Genomic DNA, 25,874 nt, shown 5'->3' on the forward strand with positions numbered 1-25,874 from the left:
GCTAAGCATAGGGGATCGCTCAGAGAGGCAGACTCTAGCCTAATTGAAGGAGTGACCCAGTGAGGGGATATCACTTGGAGAGGTGGGCTCTAGCCTACTGAAGGAGTGTGTGATGGTGTTGTTCAGCCTGGAAAGGAATTGATATAGTTGAATCCTTTGGTGGTTTGCCAAAGGCAAGGACGTAGGCTAGGGATAAGCTGAACCTCGTAAAAACCACCATCTCACTCTCTCTTTCCCTTGCTCTTTATTTTTAGCACATATATTAACTGCATGGATGCTTTAAATTCCTAAATCATATACACTACATGGATTAAATATTAAATAAACTTAAGCTTAATTTGTTTTTGGGATTATGAAAACCGAAAGGGAGTATATTGGTTGATCCATACTTTGCGAAAACCGTAAGAGAGTACTTTGATTGGTGAAACAACCAAAGACTCTTTAACTGAAAGTTTATTTAACATCTAAGCTGTTGGGAAGAGTGTGGATGTTTTGTTGAATATCTAATTGAGAAACAAATTACATTCTCTACAGGGCTTTCAAATTCATATAAGCAGGGCTGCAAACAAACTAGTCATCTTGATTTCTTGGAAAAGCTAAAAGAATTGCATAGTACATCTTAATTGAATATTTTGTGGATTTGATTGATTGGTTTTAAAGTTTGGTGTGGTTGATTGATTGTTTAATTGTGTTGTGGATTGCATAAAAAGAACTAAGTTTTTGTGTGATTGTTAAATAAAACAAAGAAGTCAAGAATTAATTAAAAAGATTTAAAACAAAACTTTTAATAACCTAATTCACCCCTCCTCTTGGGACTACACCTTTGTTTTCATTATTTGAGTTATTTTGACTTACATAAAAAAATAGAAAATTAAAAATACCAAAAAATGAGAAAAAAGTCTATAAAAGGAATTGCAAAAAAATGTTGGAATTTGTATATGTTCTATCATTATGTGTGTGCATCCCGATGATTAAACAAAGGGTGTTGGCCTAAACAAGACTTACGACTCTTGATTTTGATGATAACAAAGTAAGGTTACTTAATTGCTTCAAAGTTGTGATGTTTCAGGAAAACTAGATTAAGGACTAGCATACTTCATAAAGATCATAGGGAACACTTTTAAAGCTTATATCAACCCAAGTGATCAAATATTGAAAGCTCAAAGAAACATGAAGCTTGGAAACACAAAGCAACAACTTCATGAATATTCTCAAAGAGTTCAAAGAAATGAAGAGAGTCAATTAGGACATGTATTGTAAGTACTTCAAGTATATTTCGAGTACGAAATTATTTTGAAACTCATTAGGAAAAAGATACTTAGAGAACTTATTCTTAACACTTGGAACATATTTTTGAAAGAAAAGAAATTGACATTCCAATAAAGAGAGTTAATACAAAAATATTTTAAAAACCAGAAAGTTGTCTTGACGGGAGCCTGACTGAATATGTCAGTAGGCCGTCACTTTAAAATTTTTTAAAATACACAGACAGAAGGTCGTCAGGCTATTGCCTAGACCTTGATAGGTGTCTAACAAGGTATTTTAAGAAGCCTGTCCAGGTTTCATCAGGTTACTGTCACCCTTCTGCCTATTTTTTAAAACTGAGTTATTCAGTGACAGGCGCCTGACCACAAGGTGACAGGCGACTATCACCCTACTGCCTGTGAAAATTAACTATGTAATTCATTGACAGGCGACTGACTGAAAGCCCTCAGGCTACTACCACACGGCAGATTTTAAATTTTATAACAGACATACTTTTGAAAAATAGATTGCTTAGGGCTCAAACCTGTTTGAAACATGGACACTACTCCAAGTAAACTTGGGAATCAATTTAGAAACTTTTCTAAATCTATAAATAACCACAATACCAGTGAATTTAATTACCAAGAATCAATTACAGCTCTCATACTCTCTCAATTGTTCTCAAACTCTCAAAGGCTTTCTCACTCTCAACTTGCACGAAATTTGGTGAGGCTTTGCTGAATCTCAATCTCGAATCTTGTGCTACAATTCTAAAATTCTTTCATCTATTGAAAGAACTATTTGGTGATACACTCTTTGAGCTTCAATTTGAATTTCATATTTGAATTGTTTTGAAGTATGTAGATTGAATTAGTATTAATCAGCTCTTTTGAGAGCATCTCTTGTACACCTTCTTTCGAATCTTGTCTTGTAGATTGATTGACGGTTCAGGTGCTTGAATTGTTGGGCTAAACGAGGGGATATCGTTTGGAGAGGCACACTCTAACCTAATTGAAGAAGTGATTGTACTAGTGTTGTTATACTCGGAAAGATACTAATATAGTGGAATCCTTTGGTGGTTTGCCAAAGGCGAGGACGTAGGCTGAGGATAAGCTGAACCTCATAAAAACTTGGTGTTCTTCTTTACCCTACTCTTTACTTTCTGCACTATATTTATAAATGTGGTTGCCAAGTGCAGGTAACAGGGCTTAATTAATAAAATCAAAGAAGACTCTTAATTTTAGAAAGTACGTCTAAATTAACCGTTTGCAGAAATCAACAAGGGAGTAAGTTGGTTAATTTATGGAAATCTTGGTTAAGAGAGCGCATTACAAACCAAAATCAAAACAGGGCTTGCATATAAAATATTGGGCTATTACCGAAAGCTGAAAGCATCAAGTTGCAAATTCTTGGTTATCTTGGTTGTTGGTTTTTAATATTGTGTGGTTGATTGGATTGTTTAATTTTTCAGTAATTTGTGGAGTGTTTTGGTTGTGATTTTAAATTGGTTGATTTACTTAAGATTTTGTTGTAAGTACTAAAACAAGTAAGTAAAAAGTTGACAAAGAACTTAAAAATTTTAATTAACCCAGTTCACCCCCTCTTGGGAACGTTATTATACTTTTAAAGGGTAAAGAGGTATTTCAGATGTTACCTGTATTAGTTTAAGGGGTGTTAATCTATTAAGATTCCCTCCTTTGGAAGTATTATTAGACATTCCTAAATCACACCATATTTCAATTTTCTTTTTAAATTTTAAATATTTATTAATTTTTTAAGGAGTTAATTAAAGACCAATATATTCAGTTTCAAAATAATTCATGGTTAATTAGGTACCGTTCATAAAATGGGTGTGTAGGGGGTGCTAGTACCATCCTCTCGTGTTAGGATTGGTGTAAACCCAAGAGGGGGGGGGGTGAATTGGAATTTTCAAATTTATCACCTAGGTTAAATAAAATACTCGTATAAAACAACCTAGGGTCGGTCTATATAATTCCAAATGCACACATATAAAAGATATGTGGAAATTTAAATTAAGCGCATCATTCACATAGTAACATATGCGTGCGGTAAATGTAAAATGCAGAAATGTAAATAAACACATGATATGTTATCGAGGTTCGGCCAACTGTGCCTACGTCCCCGCCTCTAGCTCGCAAGCAGGAGGATTCCACTAATAGCTCACTTAAGGGTGGAGCGACACCGTATACAATTAGGTCAAATTATCACAGGGTTGACCTCAACCTTAACCAGGTCAATTAGCAGGGCTGACCTCAACCTACACGCCTTAACAGGATGACGCACCTAGCTTTCCTAACCGGGTCTAAGCCAATCCGGGACTATTCCAAGGCTAGTCTCCCTCTTCAGGCCCATGCCTGGAAATACAACCAAAGTGTATTACAATGAAATGGTACAGTGATTGTGCTTTCAAGTAGAGCAGATATGTACCCAAATTCGCGCAATTACAAACACCACAGAATGATTCAATATATAAGCTCAATGTAGTCTAAGATGTCAACTCTCAAATAGATTTACTATCGTTGTAATGAGTGCGTGAGAGTGCCAAACAAACAATCTTTGTATCACAAGATATTCAACAAATAGGTTCACACAAAGATGTCAAGTCTTATGTATTTCAATCATTAAGATACCTCAAGCATGTAAGTATTAAACGATGTATATGCTTGGTTTGCAAAAGACGTGTAATCTCTGTATTCAGCAAATAATATATGAGTGAAAGAATATTGCAACAAAGATCACAATCACACAAACAAATATCTCTTCAAAATATTTTGCAATATAAAAGTATAATAGATATTTGGAAGTGTTTGAAAAGTTTTTGCAAACAAAAACAAATACACTCTTCTCAAGATCTTGCAATGAAGGTGCAAGTTTAGAAGATCTAACAAGGTTTTCTTAGGAAATGCTTATTAGCAAAACCCTCCTAAGAATCCTTAGGTTTAGCTCTTAATGAAGATAAATCAATCAACTATGAATGGGAGAGCAAACCTATTGAATATAAACACTCAATCGACTTACAGAGGATTTAGGAGATTAAAGAAGGTAAGCATGAGTGAATGGGGATTGAATATGAGTATTATAGGGTTTTGATTTTTCAAAGAATTTTCCCTAATCAAGGTGGCTAATCTACTCTTAATTTTTGCAAATGAACACATATATATAGCCATGGAAGGAAATATGACCGTTGGGGACCTATAGGGTATTATTAGAAAAGTTTAATGATGTTTAAGGCATTTTAACCCTGTTTAGAAAAATATTAACCACGGTAAAAATGGGACCAACCCGAGAGGTCCGGTCGACCAAAAAGTGGTTCGGTCGACCAGGACTCAAGTGGCTCGGTCGACCAAGGGCATTTTGAACTGAGTGGTCGGTCGACCGGGCAAGGGCGATTTTCCAAAAACTCCGAGGTTCGTTCGATCGGCCCCTTTTTGAACTACATGGCTCGGTCGACCAGACCGTTGGGAATCCTCCCAAGACCCCTCAGTCGACCAGGTAGTTGGAGTACAAATCTGGTCGGTCGACCGGGAGGTCAAAATGTTGACTCCCAAATAATGCGGTCGATCGGGGCCAAATGAACTGTAATGTCTCGGTCGACCGGGCCTTGGTCAAACAGTTGACCCAGAGCCGGTTTGGTCGACTAGGCAGAGAATGAACTGTTTTGGCCGGTCGACCGAAAGTGCACCAAGTGTGCATTTCGGTCCCTTCTTGCAACATATAAACCCTATTCAAGTGCCTATTACATACAAGTGCAAAGGTGAGTGTCCTAAGGTCACTTGGGGTCCAATTTGAAATCACCGAAAAAGTCCGATGTCGGTCGACCGAAGGTTCACCCTAAGGTCTTTCTATGGTTCAGTTTGAGCTTACAAATTAAATCATGCATGTGATGTGTGTGAGCTTATTACAAACCGAAAACCCTAATTACTATTACAGATAACTTCACTGAAAATTATTACAATTAAAAGTTATAAAATTGTCTTCAAGCCTTTCTTGCTTTGTGCACATCTTGATCTTATTATTCTTGATTCCTGCACAAAACTCAACCACTCATTAGATACAATGAGTATTTGTCATAATCAAAACCGGGCGTGACCACTAAGGTCAACATCTCGCATAACTGAACTCTCGATCCCAACTCTAATAAAAGCAAACCGAGACTACTGGTTCCTTGGTCTAGGACTAGTCTAGAGACCAATCAGCAAGTCGTAATTAGGTGAGCTAACCGCACCTAAGAAAATAACGGATTAGCGGCGACTCCATCGAACTTATAATACTATTATTCCTCGCCATTCCGAATCCTTCTCCAAGACGTTGTGACAACTTGGAGACTCCATTGGGGACTTAGAGAGTTGAGCCATTAATTAATTTTGAATTATCCCAAATATGAATTTAATGGTCCTTGTGATTACTCCATGATATTTTACCTATAACTACGAATAATTATTGTGTACTTGTGAATATCATACCTGTGTATATAGCGCTTATAGTATGTTGTGGATGAATGAATAAGTATGCACAGGGTGTGATGATGTGTTCAAATTAGGGTATAGGATTTTAAATTTATATGAGTATGCACGCTTTCACGAGCCCTATACCTGGGCTTTACCTTTTTAGGAATATATAGGGGTGTAGTACCGTTAGCTCCCATGAGGTAAGGTCTTTGGGGGCGTGTGAACCACTCCGCTCACTTTGTTCATTGTCCAAGCCTATTAGGTAATGATAAGGAGCATTTTGGGAACCTATTGTTGATAGGCAATAGAAGAACCACACATATTTGACTCTAGTTTGCTTCATTAGGATAAGGCCTTGGAGAAAACCTGTAAGCAATAAATCCACCTGGGATTGGTATAGGAGTTTTAACCTTCTTCACATGACTTAGTCCACGATTTTGCTATTTTTTTTGGAGTTCCTTTGTGTTGTTTCCCACATTTTGTATTCACTTTAGGCATATGCACTACTTTGCCAAATTTCTAAATTAGCCCAAAATCACCCTATGAGCGGCTTAGTAGTGGTATATAATGAAGAAGAAATAAAGGTGCATTAGTATTTTAGAGTATGGAAAAGTTATTAGAAAAGTAGTTGGATTGAAATAATTGATGTGATTAAAGGAGTTAAGGGTCAATCTGGTCACATTGGTGCGTCAATCGAATTAATCATTACAGATCTCTAATCATTGTGTCCTAAGGCAATTTCTACTCTTTAGATGGGACTTTTAGTTGTAAGGTCACGCCTCAACTTTAGATAGGAATGGAGGTTCAAAGAAATAATATGGCTATAGGAAAAGGTAAGGCTTCATGAAATAGTTCTCTTAGTTGAGGAAAGCTTTATCAATGCTTAGAAGTTGGGATAATTCTTAGGTACCAGTAGAGAAAAGAAATGTACCTACAAGTTGAGGAGGACAACTCGATTCTTAAACTGTGAAGATTACATATCAAAAGCTGGTTTGGTTTGGGTGTTTTCATTAAAAAATGGAGTGATGAGGTTATTCTAAGAATTTTGGCAAGGTTGTTGTTTTAGGTTGCATTGCATAAGCATTCATGCATTTAATGCATAGTCATTGCCAATGGGTCATTGCTCACATTCCCGTTGCTTGAAAAATTAGTGTTTCATAGTGGTAGAGCCAGAAATATAACTGAGTTTGATTGTAATTCCAAGGTTCCAACATTGAGTAGAACAACACAATATCTCTGCATCCTTATAAAGACGAAAGGTCATAATCATGGGAGAGCATTTAAAAAACTGCAAGTTGGATCTTGAGCAATGCCACGAGGAGGTTAGTCAGGATGTTCATAAGATTAAGGATCAAAAGAATAAGTTGATGGAGATGTTTATAACTATGAATATAGGGAAAGCTATGAAACATCTAGAACTCGTAGTTGAAGATGATCCTTTGTTTCCACTTGGGTTCACACTAGTTAGTGGATATATTTCCAAACATCCAATTAGTGTGACAACAGGCTCAGGGCCAAGCTGATATCAATTTGTTCCAAAGGCACTAGCCCTAGGGTTCCAACCAATTGGGAATACACAAGCCCTACCAATCATAATTCTCTATACCAAGAAAGGGGAATAGCTAGGGAAACAAAAGCAGAACTGTATATGTGAGGTCTTAGAGGAGCGCTTATGAGTTGTGGAAGGTACAAACGTGTTTGGGTCGATCAATGCGTTTGATTTGTGTTTAGTACCTAATGTTGTTTTACCCCCAAAGTTCAAAGTTCCTAACTTTGAGAAGTTCAGTGGGTCCAAGTGTCTAGTAACCCATCTAAGGATGTATTACTAGAAGATGACCACTTATTCTAATGATGACAAGATGCTTATCCATTGTTTCTAGGATAGTTTGACTGGGGCAGTCATGAGATGGTATATCCAGCTAGGCCATAAAAGCATTTGCATATGGAAGGATCTAGCTCATGCTTTTATTTCCTAGTATAGGCATGTGATTGAAATAACTACAGACAAGTTGACTATACAAAATATGGAGAAGAAGGTGAGTGAGTCATTTGAAGAATATGCTTATTGATAGAGAGAAATGGCAACATAGGTACATCCTCCTATTAAGGGTAAAGAAGCAATTTCTTTATTTGTCAATACCCTCAAAGATCTATATTTTAGTCATCTTATTGAAAGTACTCCCTAGGATTTTGCAGATTGGGTAGTAACTAGAGAAAGAATTGAAGGGGCATTTAAGATGGAAAGGATGATCAACTCTAATACTAGGTAAGGGACTGCAAGGAAAAGAATGGACAAAAAAAAATATGGGGAGGTACATGCAATATAAGGTCACCATTATGGAGGAAGTAATGCCTGATGGCAGCAAAATGTTCAAGTCTTAGAAGGAAGATTTCTAAGGGAAACAAAAAGAACAAAAATTCATCCTATCTCGATGACTTATATAGAATTGTTCTCGCAATTGATAAAATGTTGGTTGCTCCAATACCAGAAGTGCCAGTACAACCCCCTTACCCAAAGTGGTATGACCCAAATGCCCAATTTGAATATCATGCTAGGCCGTTAAACCACTCAATTGACAAGTGTTGGTCCTTTAACTTCAAGTTGCAAGCTTTGAGGGATGCAGGATGGTTGTCTTTTAAGGGGAAACCCAACATGTATGGTAATCCATTACCTAATCATGGTGGGCCACAAAAAAGGAAAAGCAATAAGGATAGGAAGGAAAAGGTGCTCATATAGTAGAATTCCTTACTGGGTTGGAAGATTGACTGGTTGTCAACTTCGGCAGTGGATTAATATGACACAGAATTGTCCGTGGAAAACTAGATTAAATAAGTGACGTATGTTTGAGTACTCAATGGTGATGAAATCAATGCAATTTTAAGGATTTTTATGAATTTTTTTATTCTTGTAAATAAGAGGAAAACACCCTATAAATTATTTTTGTTTAGATTATTTTGAATTTAAATGAAATAAAATGCATTTTAATCTCATCTCATCATCATATGCCTGTCACCTTTTGCCGAATTTTGCTTCGTTTTGCTTCTATTTCGTGTAGGGATAAAGGAAATGGTTTTGCTAGTATGGAAGACCTATAACTGATAATTGGTTTTGAGAATCCATTCAATGAGACGAAAAAAAATAAAAATTAAATAAAAAAATAAACTTGTATTAGAGAAGGTTCACACGTCAGAAAATGCAGCGGATATTTTGATTGAACTAGTTACTTCTCAAAAGTTCAAGCATTACTTAGACTTACTCCATGTCTCCAAGTGATAGAAAGGAGACAAACCCAACCGAGCATTTTGAGTTCAAGGTGGAGCAATTAGATATGTTTTTTTGGGTTCTCTTAAGGGACGTATAATTGCTAAGGTGGAGATTGTTGTTTATAGTGTGGCTCTTATACTTCGTGGGTTTATAAAAAAAGGGATGAAAAATATATGGATGTGTTCTTAGTGTAGAGCAACAGAAAATACTCATCGACGAGTGCCTTGTGCTCGTTGATGAGTAGATTCCAAGAGCAAGGAAAATTCAGAAGTTCTTAGATACCGAGAGCAGATTTGAAGGCTTGTCGATAAGTGGGTAGACTAGTCAACGAGTTGCCTTTTTTGTCTCGTCGACGAATGTTTTGTTCTCGTTGATGAGTGCATGTGGGCTGTGAGAAAATATTTCAATTTTGAATTTGAACGTTGGGGTGGTTGGGTAATTGGAGGGAAACCTTTGAAGGACTATTATATATGCCATTCTGAGCTTGTTTTGACAGGAGAGAGAGAGAGAGAGAGAGAGAGAGAGAGATCATTGTGAAGTGTATTGTGTACTTTGACATTTCTTAGTGAAATTTTTATGTCGATTGCTTCCACGGATGTAGGCTTTACCAAACCATGTAAATCTTGTTATTGTTCTTATTGTTTCTTATTTACTAGTTGTGTTTGATTTGCTTGTTGCGTTTTATTCCACTATGCTTCCTATATCAGATCTCTATTACAACACATTGGGATTTCAATTTATCAAATAACCAATCTTGCATCGACATTTGTTTAATTATAAATTTTTATCAGTTATTTCAATGAGCTTTTTTGGCATTGTTAGTTCCTTTTAGAAATTCTTTTTAATCAGTATAAAAAATAACTTTTAATGTTATTGTTGGCATTGTCACTACTCACTACTTCTCATATAAGAGAGACGACGAGCATATTCACAAATAAAAGAAAATTTACAATAATAGTCTCTCTCTCTCTCTCTCTCTCTCTCTCTCTCTCTCTCTCTCTCTCTCTCTCTCTCTCTCTCTCTCTCTCTCTCTCTCTCTCTCTCTCTCTCTCTCTCTCTCTCTCTCAAAAGAGTTTTGGTTTTCCTTCATGGGTGAGAAATCTTCTCAAATGATCTACTCCCAGGTTAGGCTTCAATGATTAGAAATCAATCAACATTTTAATACTTTAGTTGAGTAATCTTTCAGTTTAATAAAAAACTTGAATTACAACCCCTACTAGTTAATCTTTCTTAAATTGTATTTCTTCGATGAATTGAAATTTTCCTATGCTAGACATCATTTTCTATTTATTCATAAATTCATTCATTTGTTATTGAAATACTTTATCGAAACATAAAGGTATGATTCTTGATGATTTAATAGTGATGTGCCTTGTGCATCAAGTACAGTTCCTAAACATTCATGATTCTATGTTTACTCATATGTATTTCAATTTTAGAAAGTCAATCAACAATGTTCTTGTACATTAACTATGTTCTGATCTATGTTTGTGTTTTTATATATATTCTAGAAGTAATTTATATTTTCTTATTCTTCTACAAATAAGAATCTTGAGGTGGTGAAGATTGCTGTCGCAGATATGTCAATTATTGTTAAATCTTCTTAGATCATTCTAGCAACAATAAAGGACCCTAATCCCTTGATGAGGAGTTTAATGGTATACATACTAGACCTCGAAAATGCTAGGGCTACTTTACTTCTAGTGTGATATTGAAAATTGAGAATTTTGGGGCTACAAAAAGAAAGAAGAAAGGAAAGTCTCCCAAAATCACAACAAAACTTGGGTTTAACAAAATTTTCGAGTATTTCTCATGATTCTTTTTTTTATTAAATGTTGGAGTATTAGAGGTCAAAATGATCTATACAAGCAAATGCAAATTGATTAATACCAAGGCACTCATTATGCTTGATATAGATATTAAGTTCAAACTTCTAATTTTAAAGAAGTAACAACTACAATTTTTAAAGAAATTAAAAAAAAAAAAAAAAAACTCTACATGATTATAGTTCTAGTTCTTCTCTTAGTACAATATGGGTTCGATATGATAAAGGTTTTGTGCTATTGAAGTTATTCCTATACCTTAATATATCTGTTTGAAAATGAAAGTTGATCCGCCCCTTTTTTGGCACAAATGAGAGGCTAAAAAGAGAAACTAGAGCCTCAAAAAGCCAATGTTAAAAAACATCAATTGGAAGGAAATCTTGAAGACTTGAAGAAAGGCAATCCTAGATGTTCTAAGCAAGCTTCTATATTGCACCTATTTAGGCGAAATAGTCCATATAATTTTTACCCTATTTGAGAGTATGTTGCAAGGTACAATGCCACACCCTTTGAATGAGGACGATATATTTTAAGAGAGCCAAATAAGGATAGTTATCAAAAGTACTTGTTTTGGATACCAGGTCCTTGCAAATTTGATTCAAGAATAATTTTTTGACAACCCAAATTCCAAGCAAGTTATAGGCCACTAAAAATACCCCAAAGCAAAGCACATATATTTGTGACACCCAATATGTAAAGAGAAGCCTGTAATCTACTACCCATAATGATCTTATAGAATACCCCAACCTTAGCAGCTCTTGGACTAATAATAAAGCTTCCATCAGTATTGATGTTGATACAGTTATATTCAGGAGATGTCCAAGTAATCAAACATGGGCCTTGGTCATTGTGCTTGAACTTAGTAGCTTTCCCAACAATCCTCTTGAAGTTGAAGAAGAAACTTGATTCGGTATAAATAGGAAGAATGAATCTTTCGATTGACTATTTGTTTCGACCATCCAACTAGTCCAACAAACTAAGACAAATCCCATCCAACATATGCTTCTAACTATGTTCAAGAATGAAAACTTCTCTAGAATGACTCAATTAGTTTTTTGACAAAGTTTGATGACTTTCCTTGTTGTGAGTGAACTTTAATACTTTAATGGTCTTGTTTATTCTCATGGTGGTATTTGTACATACAGGAGAACTTTAAACCCGAATCTAAAATTTAGGTTTATGTTACTTAAAATGACATGTAGTATAAAATTATATTAAGTTTTATTAATACTCACACAAAAATACAAATTCAAGGCACTAATTTTAACATTCTAAGGGTAGCATTGATAATTACCAAATGTAATCTTATAAGGGAAAATTGAGAAATATACAGCAAATTCATTTATAGCCGTATAATGAATGTGCACAATATTGTATTTGGGTTAGGCTAGACCCAAATGTACTATACACTATGTTCGACACATTTTAGCTTGCAGGAACCCATTTGAGGCTAAGTTTGGTGAACTGTAATCGAAATTGGTCTTCTAGTCTATTAGTTGTCACACACTACAACCATAGTTATTGAGTGATCCTATTGCATGTACGCCAGCTAATATGAAGAGCATCATTTTGAGCATTAATAGAGATTTTTTTGGTGCATGGTACCATACACAAGACAACAAAGTCAAACGAAACTCACATTCAAGTTGAGACAAAATTTCTTTAAATGATGCAATTTTAAAATTGAAATACTGCAAAAGTATTTTTAAAAATTTTTGTTTTAAAAAGAAATATTTAATGCAAACCTGTGGGGCTCGGAAACATATGAAAAAAATAAAAAACTTATAACAATCATGTTTTGTGAGTGTGTTTGTTTATATAAATAAATATATATATATATATATATATATATATATATATCTTGTGAATTTTGTTTAAAAAAATATTTTTTTAAAGCCAAAAAATAAGGATAATTTTTTACAAGCTAGGCAAATAAAAATTCAGGAAACATAACTACACAATCCACTATCATCATTTTTTTTTTTACTTCTTTAATTTTACAAGCTATTTAAATAAAAAGAGGTGTAGCCCACTTTTAGTAAAAATAATAATAATAATAATAATTTACAGGCTATTTAACTGCCATCATTGTATTTATACTCTCCTCCTCCTCCTCCTCCTCCTGATCCCTCTTTCTCTCTCTCTCTCTCTCCCCCTCGCCCAGCCCCAGTTCTATCTCTCTCCCTCAATAATTTTGGCCATCATGAGTCAAGAAGCTTCTCAAACATCCTTCAACCTCAGGTTATACATTTTGATTCGTTTCTTTTAATCTTACCATTTAATCAAAGAGTTATATGAATTACAACATCTAGAAGTTAAGTTTTATTAATTTGTATGTGTTGAATTTATTGAGAATTTGTATGTAAAACATCTATAAATGCATTTAATTTTTCTCAAGGTAATTTATGGATACAGATTAATTGTTTTGTGTTTGCTTCAATATTTTTCCTATTTTATGTTTTTGTACACATATTTTGATATAATATTTCATGATTGTGAAATGGTTTGATACTTCAATTTTTCATTTGCTTCCAATAGCTGTAAGTCATTTATGGTAAGGTGTACTAAGCATGATCTTTATTAGTTAATACCTCCTGTTTTTATTGCATTAACTATTTAATTTTGAGAAAATGTAGCAAATTTTTTTCTAAGCTAGTCATGTTTATTAGTTAATACTTCATCTTCGTATATGTAGAACAAATATGTTTTTACTTAAGCGTGAGAAGCTCTTATTGATTTTTTATGAAATATACATGAAGACTTGAAAATAATCTTTAAAAAGATTTATAACTAGCATGTTTGTGAGATTTTTTTTTTTTTTTTTTTGGAGCTTCTAGAAAAATTCTTGACATTTGAAAATAGTTTTGGAGAACTATTTTTAAGTAACTTTTGAAAATATGATTATAAAAATACCAAAACAATTCATACAAATGTGAACGAATATTTCAATTCGCATATCTTATACCTTTTTCTCACATTGATCGGTAACAATTCATTTATCTTAAACCTTTTTGGCACATTGATTGGTAAATTTTTTTATCTCAATTCCTCCAATGGCATTCTCACATTAATATTTGTTTCATCGTAATATTTTGTTAATATTTTTGTATATATTTTTCATTCTTTGTTTTTAGTTCCTTTCACCAATTATTTTTATTATATGCAAAAAACTACTTTTTTTTTCTTTTTTTTATTGTTCACATTGTCTTTGGTTGTGACTCTCCCTTTGGAATAAAAGAACTAGCAAACAAAGAAGATGCCCGAAATGCTCTCTCTCTCTCTCTCTCTCTCTCTCTCTCTCTCTCTCTCTCACACACACACACACACACACACACTTGATGCACACACAACAGTGAAAGGTCGTCTTGACTTTCCTTCATATGTGAGAAACCTTATCAAAGATCTACTTCAACCACAGGTTATATTTGAGTAATTTGAAATCAATGTGTTATAATTCATCAACCAAATAATCTTCGAATTTGATTTATAGGCCCTCATAGTGAAGCTTTATTAACTTGTATTTCTTTGATTATTTAAGATTTTCCTATTTTAGATATTATATATAAATATTTTTTTATTTTATGTGTCGTATTAATTGTCATTCAAATGATTTATGAAAACATCAAGGATAGGGCGGTGATGTGGATTGTGAAGGAAGCTTATCTTTCATGCATTCGTTGATTTTAGTTTTGCTTTAGAAGTTATTCATATTTGTTCTTAAATGGTCAATATGATTTTATACATTGCCCTATTAATGAACATTGTATTACTCAACAACATTATGACGCTTCAACCTTTTCTTAACTTGCCATCACAAGAGACATTTATGGAAAGATGTGTCACTCATGTTCTTTCCTACATAATTCTTTTTATTTTTTATTTTTTTATGACATAAATAATTCATTAAAGAGCACCAGAGGGTGACACACAAATATAAACAAAAGATAAAGAAGAAAAATGCTACTTACGGTACAAGTACGACATGTCTACCATAAGCAAACTCATTAGCTTTTAACATTTTCATATTATGTTCGAAACTTCATTGCTTACAAGTTCTTGTACACATGCTCTTTCTCTTCCTCTCATGGACTAAAAAACTTCTTCAAACCCATATTGGACTTCAATTGTTAAAATTCAATCAACATTGCTTCTACCACTTGCAATATTAAGCTTTATTCACTTTTTTTTCTCCATTTAATTGAGATTTTGTTTGTTAGTTATCAGTCATTGTTAACTTATAAACACGGATTAGAGGATTGATGATTTTATGATGCTCACTATGCAGGAAGTTGACCATTTACACATTCAATGAATTTATGTTTCACTTCGAAATTATTCATATTCGATTTTAAAAATTCAATCTACAGCCTTTTGTACCTTATCTTATGATCTAATCTTGAACATTAGCTAAATCTATATTGATCTAATACTTCAAAGTTTCCTCAACTTCCCATTGCATTAAGATAATTGTTAATTTAAATGATTAATCTTTAACTGTACTAATTTTTATTTTTTTCTTTTCCAAATTAGCATAATGAAGCTTTTGCTTCTTTGGCTTGAGATAGAATAATAATGATCTCAAATGTGATTGGATACCTAGAATAATTCCAAGCCACTTCTCAAATGGGTTGGGACTATCACAACTAAGGATAAAATTGTGCTTATAATTTACCTTGCCCCAAACGTTTTTGTTTTACTTTTCTTTTAATTTTTTGTTAGGCACATTCAATGTGTAACGCATCTTCCTTTAATTTTATAAAAAGTTAATAAATTACCCACATTGTTTTTGGTTAGAATTTAATTAAATCCTTTCCCTATATCTCTTACCTTTGATCTCTACCTCAACATGAATTATATAGTTGCCAAATATATATGTTCAAGTAATAGTTCATGTTTCTTATTTTATTTTTATTGAAGTTCAAAATTTATATAATGATATCTTAGGATGCTAGAAAATATATACTGCAGAATGAGGCATAGATTAATGGGTTAGTTATGGGATATTTATATATTAATTGTGTGTAGTTATGTATTGACTATAAGCTCTTGTAATATTTTGCTATATTGTCATTAACTTTACTAATAAGTCAACATTTTTATATATTTATTGTTCGAACCTAAAGCAAATGGTGTGGCTCAAAATTCTACTATTTTACGGGAAACTAAAAGAGCAATACTTGATGACAGGCTGGTTGAGGAGGAGAATTTATGTTGGGATCAATGTCCTTCGGCCAACAGCTCATGTGATTCATCACCAGCCTTTGAGACACAGGTTTGGCAATTTTTGTTTCATTTTCAACTTGAACATGATGTGCAAATGCAAAGGCTTATGAGTTTCCTTGAAATAAATATATTTTAACCTTTTAATTGTAAAATTTCTAGAAAATTTCTCATGAGATGGAGCTCTCTCAAGTTGTTTGCCCTAAATCAAAACCTATGGACCTAGTGGATTATCTTAAGGGGACATATGTAGGTCCAAACCAACAGCCACAAGGATGCCAAGATGAGAATATAATTGACTTGAACAAGGACTTATTGGATACCTCTATGCTTGATTCAAAATATGAAGTGGAGACAAAGAAGAGAACAAACATGAAGAGAAGAATTCGTAAGTCTTTGATGAGTCAAAGCAAGAATATCGGACATACTGGAAAAAGCCACCCATTTGAAGGAAATACAAAACCAACCTTTGTTATTGAAGGGAACGCCATTAACTCGGGAGAGCAGAGTAATAGTGCTTCACATATGAAGGAACTTTCTAAAGTATCTATACGCTCGATTTGGTTTTCTCTCATTGCGTGTGATGATAAGTAAGGGAAGAAACCCATTTCCTATCCCATTTTATATTCAAAATATTTTACATATTTTAGCTTTTGTACTTTTCTCATCCAAAAAAAATTTTTTTTTCCTTGTAGGGCTGAACTTGCACTTCCTCAGATACCCAAGCGCTATATCCATACCAAGTAGGTTATGCATACGAACTTACATGAATTTATGCATTTTATAAGCCATGAAATTATTTCTATTAAGAATTAGAATTGTTGGATTCATCATCACACACACATTTCTACTTATACCATTTGAAAATCAATTCTATACATCTAAGGATTGAACTTTTACCAATTTGATAATGAAATTCTCTCGTTGTTTGTAAAATTATTGCTACTTGTCATGGGGACAATATTGTACATCGATCTATTATAAACCACATCACATGCATGCTCTAACTTTCATTGTATTTATGGAAATGTTACTCCCTATAATTCTATAATTTATTTGTGAAATTTATACTTACATCAACACACCCTTTTGTTATTTTTGTGCCTTAAGATGACATCACTAAATCCTGATCGCTAACTTGGCACTTGTTACCAGGCATGGAAATCTACCAGTATCTTACATTGGCAAATACTTGGCGACGAAGCTCAACCTTAAACATGAATCGGAGGTAATTTTTAACACTAAAGAAGATTCAATAGTGATGTGGATTTAATTGGTATATCTTTTAAATTGTTATTAATAGTAATTAGGCATAAAAAAAACATCTCCAAAGGTCATAATTCTAGAAAATGGAAGATTTTGCATGTAAGGAACCAAATTTAGTAGTAGCCACAAATAAAACCTAAAATTATTAGATGTATGAATACTTTGAAATATCTTTGAACTCATTTTAGAATGGTTTAAGGAGAACCCTTGTAACCACTAAAAATGGCTTGAGTATAAAAGTTTTTCAATGTTATTTATAGAATAGTCCCAAAAAATGTCAAGCTTTGATTTAATACATGTAGCAAAAATAAATTAGGGCATAAGTTGAATTATTTAATATAACTGTAATTGAAACAAACCCACACCTACATACACATGATTTGTTAGGATGAAATGGAATGGAATTGGTTTACATAATTTTACATTTTTTCATGTAATTTTTCATTTCATTCCACTACCAATCTATTTTATTAAGGTGTCTAACATTAATTAGGATATATTAATGTACAAGTGTATGAACAAGTTCTTATGTTAAAAGGGCTCCATGTAACTAAAATAACTTTGTGTGTAGGTGGAGATCTTGTGCTTTGGGCAACCATTGTTGCCAAATCTGAGCTTGCAGAACCTAGTAGAAATTTGGGCACAGGCTACGGCAAATGGGGAAAAAGCACTCATCAGCACTGGGGAAGGAACCTGTGATGGAAGCAGCTTTGTGATGGAGTTGACATATAGGAGAAGTGAGGAGCATGTGTGATGCCCACAATAATAGACCCAAACCCAAATCATCAGGGAAACTAGAAAGCACTTTAAGAATTGCTCGAGACGATTATAATAATTGGGGTTTGAAGTATGAATCAATTAGATATGGATCTGCACTCTCTCTCTCTCTCTCTCTCTCTCTCTCTCTCTCTCTCTCTCTCTCTCTCTTTGTGTGCAATGAAAATTTTCAAATACATAGGGCTTTCTTTACATCAGGTTTGGTTTGTAGAATGGGATGAATTAGGAGTGAAATGAAATGAATATTTGAATAAAGAGTATGGAAAAAATCGAGTGATAAATTTGATTTCATTATATCTAATTCTATTTCATGCCTATTGTGGAGACCCCAATTTTAACTGGGCCTCTTTTTCCTCTTAGCATGGGGACCCTTCGTAAAGACATGATGATTTACATAAGGAGGGGTCAATTTTGTATTTCGGCAATTCGAAGGCCCTTAGTGAAAAATCTTATCTAGTCTTCCTGTGTTTGAAATCAAGTCCCTGTTATTTTAATTGAATCCCTATTATGGAGCCTTTCTTTTTTATTATTATTAAGTCCATATTTTAAAATTAAGCCCTGTTATTGAGTCCTTTTTTATTAAGTCATTGTGTGTTTAAAATTAAATCCTTGTTATTATTGAGTCCTTGTTGTTTTAAAATTAAGCCCCTTTTGTTAAGTCATATTTAAGATTAATTGAGCCATATTCTGTTGAGTCCTTTTTGTTTTAAAATTTAGCCCTTGTTAATTAAGTCCTTTTGATTTGGTAACTATAGGTCCCATAAGGCCATTGATAGAAATAAATCATAATTTTTTTTACATCAACATGCTAGGGTACCCATATACATAGGGTGGGGGGGGGGGGGATACACATACAAGGGATATACATACAGGGGATATACACATAAGGGGTACATATGGGGATACAAATGCAAAATACAATACAAAGAAAATTCTAATTCTAATTCAGTGCAAGAATATCTTATAACACCTCCAAAGATACCTGCACCAAAAAACAAAAGGTAGATCAATCCTATGCGAGGAATAAAATTTGAAAATAAATCATGCAATTAATCAAGAGATTTTGAATAGTATCCCCCCCCCCCCCCCCAAAATATTCGGCCAAACTCTTCATTAGGGGGAGAATCAGCAAGATCACAAGGATGGGGGGATCGGTTGATGTAGGGAGGAAAACACAGCTAGGGTTTTGCCTAAAAGGAAACAATGAAAAAGGGTAAGATTGGAGGCTGCCTAAGGTAGCTAATACTTAACCCTATAAATTGAAGGGTCACACACAAACAGAGAGAGAGAGAGAGAGAGAGAGAGAGAGAGAGAGAGAGAGAGAGAGAGAGAGAGAGAGAGAGAGAGAGAGAGAGAGGGAATTCAATACAAAGAGAATTCAATAGAAAGAGTTGACTAAAGAGAAATTCAGAGGGAAACACTAAAGAGAAATTCAGAGGGAAACACATTGAAAAAAGAGAGAGAGCTCTAAAAAAAAAAAAATGAAAGGTTGGGACAATCAAGGGGAAAAACCTTAGGAACCCCGAAGGGTGAAGTCCTCACACCACTCCCACGGCACACACCGCTAGCACCCAAAGGTGCACCCCTCGCTTTCCCTGCAACCTAGAAGGCCACCAGAAAACCATACTGAAACAGAACCCAGAAGACCATAATGAAACCAAACCTAGAAGCCCATAAAAAAAAAACCTAAAAACCCACACTAAAGCCAACCTGCAGTCTAACTAGAACCCTAAACCCTAGAGGCCCATACAGAAAACAAACCCAGAAGCCCAACCGAGAAAAACCCAAGAACCCACACTGAAACCAACCTACAGCCCAACTAGAACTCGAAACCCAAAAGCCCATACTGAAACCAACCTAGAAGCCCATACTGAAATAAACCCACAAGCTTAACCGAAACAAACTTAGGAGCCCATACCGAAGCAAACCTAGAAGCCCAACTGAAACAAACCTAGAAGCCCAACTAAAGCAAGCTCTGAAGTCCGAACTAAAACCAAGTCCCGAAGCCCAACCAATATCCAAACCCAGAGGCCCAAATATTTTAAAAATGAACCGAGCCAGCGGCACATTGATTTGTTTTACCCCTACAAACCAAATGTTCTAAAAATGAATCAAGGTTGCGGCCACTATTTTGTTTTACCCCCATGTCCCAAATATTTTAGAAACAAGAATCATGCCAGCGGGCTATGCCAACAAGAAACCCATAAGACCATAATGAAACCAAACCTAGAAGCCTAGCCAAACCAAACCTAAAAACCCACACTAAAACCAACCTGCAGCCTAACTAGAACCCTAAACCCTAGAGGCCCATACAGAAAACAAACCCATAAGCCCAATCGAGAAAAACCCAAGAACCCACACTAAAACCAACCTGCAACCCAATTAGAACCCGAAACCCAAAAGCCCATAGTGAAACCAAACCTAGAAGCCCATACAAAAATAAACCCATAAGCTTAACCGAAACAAACCTAGGAGCCCATACCGAAGAAAACCTAGAAGCCCAACTGAAACAAACCTAGAAGCCCAACTAAAGCAAGCTCTGAAGCCCAAACTAAAACCAAGCCCCGAAGCCCAACTAGTATCCAAACCCAGAGGCCCAAATATTTTAAAAATGAACTGAGCCCGCAGCACATCGTTTTGTTTTACCCCTACAACCAAATTGTTCTAAAAATGAATCGAGGTTGTGGCCCACTATTTTGTTTTACCCCCACATCCCAAATATTTTAAAAACAAGAATCATGCCAGTTGGCCATGCCAACAAGGAAAAACATATGACCTTTTTTTAAAAAATAAAAAATAAAAACAAACAAAAACTCGTGGGCCCTATTTTTTAAAAAAAAAAAGCAGTTGAGGCCTAATTCCTTAAAAACACATGGGGCCTAAAAATTACTTTGACCTCATTTTACTTTATTTTTTTAAAAAAAAAACACCTGAGGCCCACATGTTACAAAGCCCACAACCCATTTGTCCACATTTTTCAAACACATTTCCACCTTTTTTAAAATACCTAGAAGCCTAAAATCAAGCCCATTTTTTACTGAAACCAAAACCCCTAGGTTGACTTGCTTGAGTCAACCCCAAACCTAGCCTACTGGGTTTTGGGTGAGTCAGCTCGCCCTGAACCCCATTCAACTCACAACATCCAATCAAACCCAAAAATCATCACACGAACCCTAGATTCAAAACAAGCCAACACACAAATCTCAAACTCCAACCAAACCAGCACACAAATTGTGGATCTAGAATGAAAAGCACATGAATCATCAAGATCGGCACACAAATTGCAAACATCAACACAATTTTGTGCTTAGTCATCAAAATCAAACACACACTTGAACCCCATACCCAGACATAAATCCATGCACAATCACGAATTTAAACACACATCAAGAAAGGGGGCACCTATCTTCTAAGGATCTCGTTAGAAAACTCCATTTGCACTAAACAAAAATCAACCAGGGGTATACATCGCCGTCGCATGAACAAGAACCATTCATAGGTTTGATCCTTCAAGAATCACCGGGGCTAGAGGGGGAACCAGAACAAAAATGAAAGAGAACAAAAGAAGAGAGCACAGGGAGAGGGTATAACTAGAATATTGTAGAGGCTAGGTCATTGTGGAGGGATAGAGAGGGAAAAGAGGTAAAAAGAGAAAAAAGAAGGTTCAAGAGAAGATTGAGAAGGAGAAAAGCAAAAAAAAAAAAAAAAAGGCAAAAAAGAAAAGAAAAGGTTTTTATATGTAGGTTTAGAAGACACATGTCACCACCAATTGATGACACGTGGCCCAATATTGTCCGTGTATTTAGTACACGACATGTTTCACCTGAAGCCGTCTGATCTGTGTTTTCTTCGGACGGCCTAGATCTTGCCATGTCCTTAATCCCTATCTATTTTTCCAAACCAGTAGGCAGATGACATGTGGCAGGGTGACGTTAGCATAACGTCACCCCACCTTTCAAAAAAATAATAAAAAATATATATAAGGGGAAGGCCACCCTGTGGGTGACACGTGTCCAAGGTGACGGCAGCATGGTGTTGAACTAAAGATGTAATCCCAAGAGGGGGTGCATTTGGGTATTTTAAAATTATTTAGTAGAATTTCAGTTTATTTAAGCCTTTTAAAATTAATCCAACTACAACCTCACACCAATAATAACAACAAAATACTAAGCAACTAACGTACTATACCAATCGACAATCCTACGTATATATATGAATGCTGAAAGTACAAGTCAAATTTAAACTTCAATTATTTCAATATTGAGTTATGTATTTCAACAACAATCAATGATTTTCTCAAGGCACAAATTAAGTATTACAAGTGAGGTTATCCTGATTCTTACGCTTCAAGTAAATAATCAATAACAATAACTTTACCTCAACTAATCACACCTAAACTTAGATATCAAAACTTGTCTGATTTTTCATCCAACAACATAAACCAACATCCAATACAATAACTTGATTCAAACACAATCAAATTTCCCAATAAATTTAAAACATACATGTAGATTATATGGTGCCAAAATTGAAGAGATAGGGAAGAAGAGGGAACACCAGATTTTTTACAAGGTTTTGCCTAGAGCCTACATACTTTCCTAAAGCAACTTGTTGTAAGGATTTCCTTTACCACTTCATTGAATAGGTGAACCAACACTCTCTCCGTTGGTAGGTGAAGACCCCTCTCTAACGAGAACACCTGTTGACTTTTTGAGTCTGATCCCTGTTTTGATTTTGACAAGCAACATCTCACTTGTGTACTTAGTGAATAAACAAGTTTATAATTCTGGAAGCACAAGTGAAGGATGCAAAATGGAAGCCATAAATGCACTTCAAGCTTGCACCAATCGGTGTATTCCATGGGAATTAGGAGAGCAAGTTTGACGACTTTATTTATTTTTGAGTTGTAATAATTAATTAGTTTTAATTATGCATGCATCTCATGATTTAATTTAAAGTTCAAACTTGACCTTAGATTGACCTTAGGGCACATAAACGTTTCATGAAAATATTTTTCCAAAACAAGTTTCTTAAAAGAAAAAAAAAAAAAAAAACCCCTTCATGTTTCTTTCGTCACCTTAATGAGTACTTTTCTCTATTAAACACTCCTTATTTTAAAAGGTTTTCAACATGAAAGTTGTGGTATTTTATCTTAACTTTCTATTGATATCAAACACGTTCAACTTGGAGTTATATAAAAAAAGTTATGTCCAAATTACTGAAGAGTGCTTGCAGTAGAAAAAAAAATTCCCTTCATATTTCTTCCCTTATATTTTTGTTGATACCAAGAAATTCAAATTTGGAGTTGCATAGAAAAATTTATGACTAAAAAAATGAAAGGTGTTCACGTAGAAAGCACCCCAATGAACGAAAAATGGCTAGTCTTCAAATTAAATTATATTTTAATACCTCAACGGCCATAAAACGGTTATATCTCAAATTTGGCCTATAAATACATGCTTAAACACTTGAAAATGTTAGAAAAACTCTTGGGAAGCATACTTGCATATTCTTTCATCCCAAACATATTTTTATACTCCATTTTGAAGATCAGGGTTATATTTCTCCTATTCTTCTACTTGAAAATTTTTTTAGGGAAATTATTTTTGCGGTTTACAAGCAAAGCTTGAGCTTGAGCATATGTTTATAATATATATTTCTTGAAAAGCCTTCTTACTATTTCTAAGGGGCCAATCTTGAAAGAAATCATTTCTCCTGCTCCTTTCATTTGAAAAAATATATTTTGGAGAAAACTCTTTGAACTTTTTGTTGAATTAGGTGTAATCCCAAGAGGGGGGGTGAATTAGGTATTTTAAAATTCTTTGAATTTATTTACCACTTAATCCCTACTTGTATATTTAGCAATGAGTTCTTATTACCCAATTAATTGTGTTCAATGTTATTCAACCTACTCATGCAATACGAACAATTTAAATATAGTGCTAAAAGTAAATAGTAAAGGGAAGAGAGAAAACAAACGTAGTTTTTACGAGGTTCAGCCAACTTGGCCTACGTCCTCACCTTGAGCAACCACTTAAGGATTTCACTAAAATCTCTGCCCCTTAAATTGGGACAGAGCTTCCCTTACAATCCGCTGCTTACAAGAGGTACAATTCCCTTCTACTCCGCTGCTTACAAGAGATACAACTCTCTCCTCAAACCCCGGTTCACATACCGAACCGTGAATACAATAGAATCCATAAAAACACTCAAAAATGCTTCCAAACAAAAGCTCGTGAGTACAATTCAAATTCCTAATACATTAACATATGATAAAATCTGAAGCTCAGAATGTATGAAACGATATAATCGTTTATGTATGATATGCTTTAACACACAAACCCCTTTTTATCAATTCTCCCAAAAATGTTTGTATAAAAACAATGCTTTGGAGATCTTATGTTAGATCTTTGAAAATAAAATGACTTTGTAGATTGCAAATTTTTGACACACACTTTGTCAAAACAATATTTCTCTCAAGAGTTCAATCTCAATGTCATCTTGGTAGTATTTGCCCTAGTGTATATATATGTATGTATCTATGTGATGAGAATACCAAGTATCAAATACTTAAAATATGATTTTCAGAAAATATCCTTCAATATGTATAGATCTAGTTATGCACTTCTTAGGATATCTAATCAACTAGTTTAGAAGTAACCCAAAAATCACGTCTTTAACTTTGAACACACTTGAACAATCACTCTTTAAACAACGACAAAATAAAAACTTTCTCAAGTGTTGAGTTTGTCTAAAACGATCTTTATATGAATGTGAAAACTCAATATCAAGTTTCTCTAAAGATATCAAAACAGATGGTGATATGAGATTCTCTAACAAAACTAAATGTAATAACCAAACCTAAAACCAAGTTGAAGTACAAGATGTATAATAAAGACCCCTTTAGATTTTCTGAGGTAATTTGCCCGAAGATGATGTGTAGAAATTAGAGCGTAGGCAAACGTACAACAATCAGCTCAAGTATCTTAGTTTTCTTTTCAACAAGATGTGTTCTTCGTTTTACGTTGATCTTTATGTGTTTAGCCACCATACTAGGGTTCAGATAATCAGTATTTATAGTGTCTTACCCTTAGAATTGATCTCAACTGTTGGATCAAAAAGATAACTCGCGTGTTTACACAATTAAATTAAATTTTTATTCTTTCTAACAAGTTCAGACGTCTGAGGTCTAGGGCCCAGATGATCGAAGTCACTTTTATCCTTCGAAAAAATAGCCTAGACACAGGGTCAAACGATCGAGGTCAAGGTTTAGATGACTGAAGTGTCAAGTTCAAGCGACTGAGGTCAAGGTTCAGTCATCTGAGGTGCTTCTGCCAGTTTCTTTTTTTCTCCCAAAAATCTTCAGTCGACTGAACTTATTCTTCAGATGTCTGAGAAAATTCTTCAGCCAACTGAACCTAAAGTTCAGTCAACCAAAGTCCCCATTTTCTAAAATTTTCTTTTCTAATTTAAAATTCTGCTTTGCTTTCGTTCTTGGGTCTTTTATAAAACATATTTTCCATGATTTTAAAAGTATTTCTAAGTCCATGAAAGTCCCCTAATGATATACATGAAATGCATGAATCCTAAAGTCTTTCTAAGTTATGTTGAACCTCAAATTAAATCATACGAAAATGTAAATACACGAGATCTAAGTATCCATTCCCAAGATGTTCTTGAACTTTGCTGCTTGCATCTTGATTCTCATACTCTTTGAGTTCCATGGATCTTGCCAAGATTTGTTTGCTTTACTTTAAGGCTTCCATGACTTGTTATCCTTCCGTGCATGCTTAATATAGTTCATGTTCA

General features: G+C 34.5%; 1 protein-coding gene across 1 annotated transcript; it reads left to right on the forward strand.

Annotated features, from left to right (window-relative positions):
- Positions 1-12,880: 12,880 nt before the first annotated feature.
- LOC131157390 (E3 ubiquitin protein ligase DRIP1-like) lies at positions 12,881-18,163 on the forward strand. Its single transcript, XM_058111500.1, has 6 exons — positions 12,881-13,043; positions 15,990-16,074; positions 16,185-16,612; positions 16,718-16,765; positions 17,178-17,250; positions 17,860-18,163. Exons 1-6 carry the CDS (start codon positions 13,006-13,008, stop codon positions 18,040-18,042), a joined length of 855 nt encoding a protein of 284 aa, XP_057967483.1. The 5' UTR covers positions 12,881-13,005; the 3' UTR covers positions 18,043-18,163.
- The last annotated feature ends 7,711 nt before the right edge of the window (positions 18,164-25,874 follow it).

This window comes from Malania oleifera, chromosome 6 (assembly GCF_029873635.1).
Source record: "Malania oleifera isolate guangnan ecotype guangnan chromosome 6, ASM2987363v1, whole genome shotgun sequence".
Taxonomy (NCBI): domain Eukaryota; kingdom Viridiplantae; phylum Streptophyta; class Magnoliopsida; order Santalales; family Ximeniaceae; genus Malania; species Malania oleifera.

Excerpts from the sequence above, each read along its gene's own strand:
- LOC131157390 (XM_058111500.1), top strand. The coding sequence starts at position 13,006 with ATGAGTCAAGAAGCTTCTCAAACATCCTTCAACCTCAG. Across the intron at positions 13,044-15,989 it reads CAAACATCCTTCAACCTCAG|GCTGGTTGAGGAGGAGAATT; the intron begins GTTATACATTTT and ends ACTTGATGACAG. Across the intron at positions 16,075-16,184 it reads CACCAGCCTTTGAGACACAG|AAAATTTCTCATGAGATGGA; the intron begins GTTTGGCAATTT and ends TAAAATTTCTAG.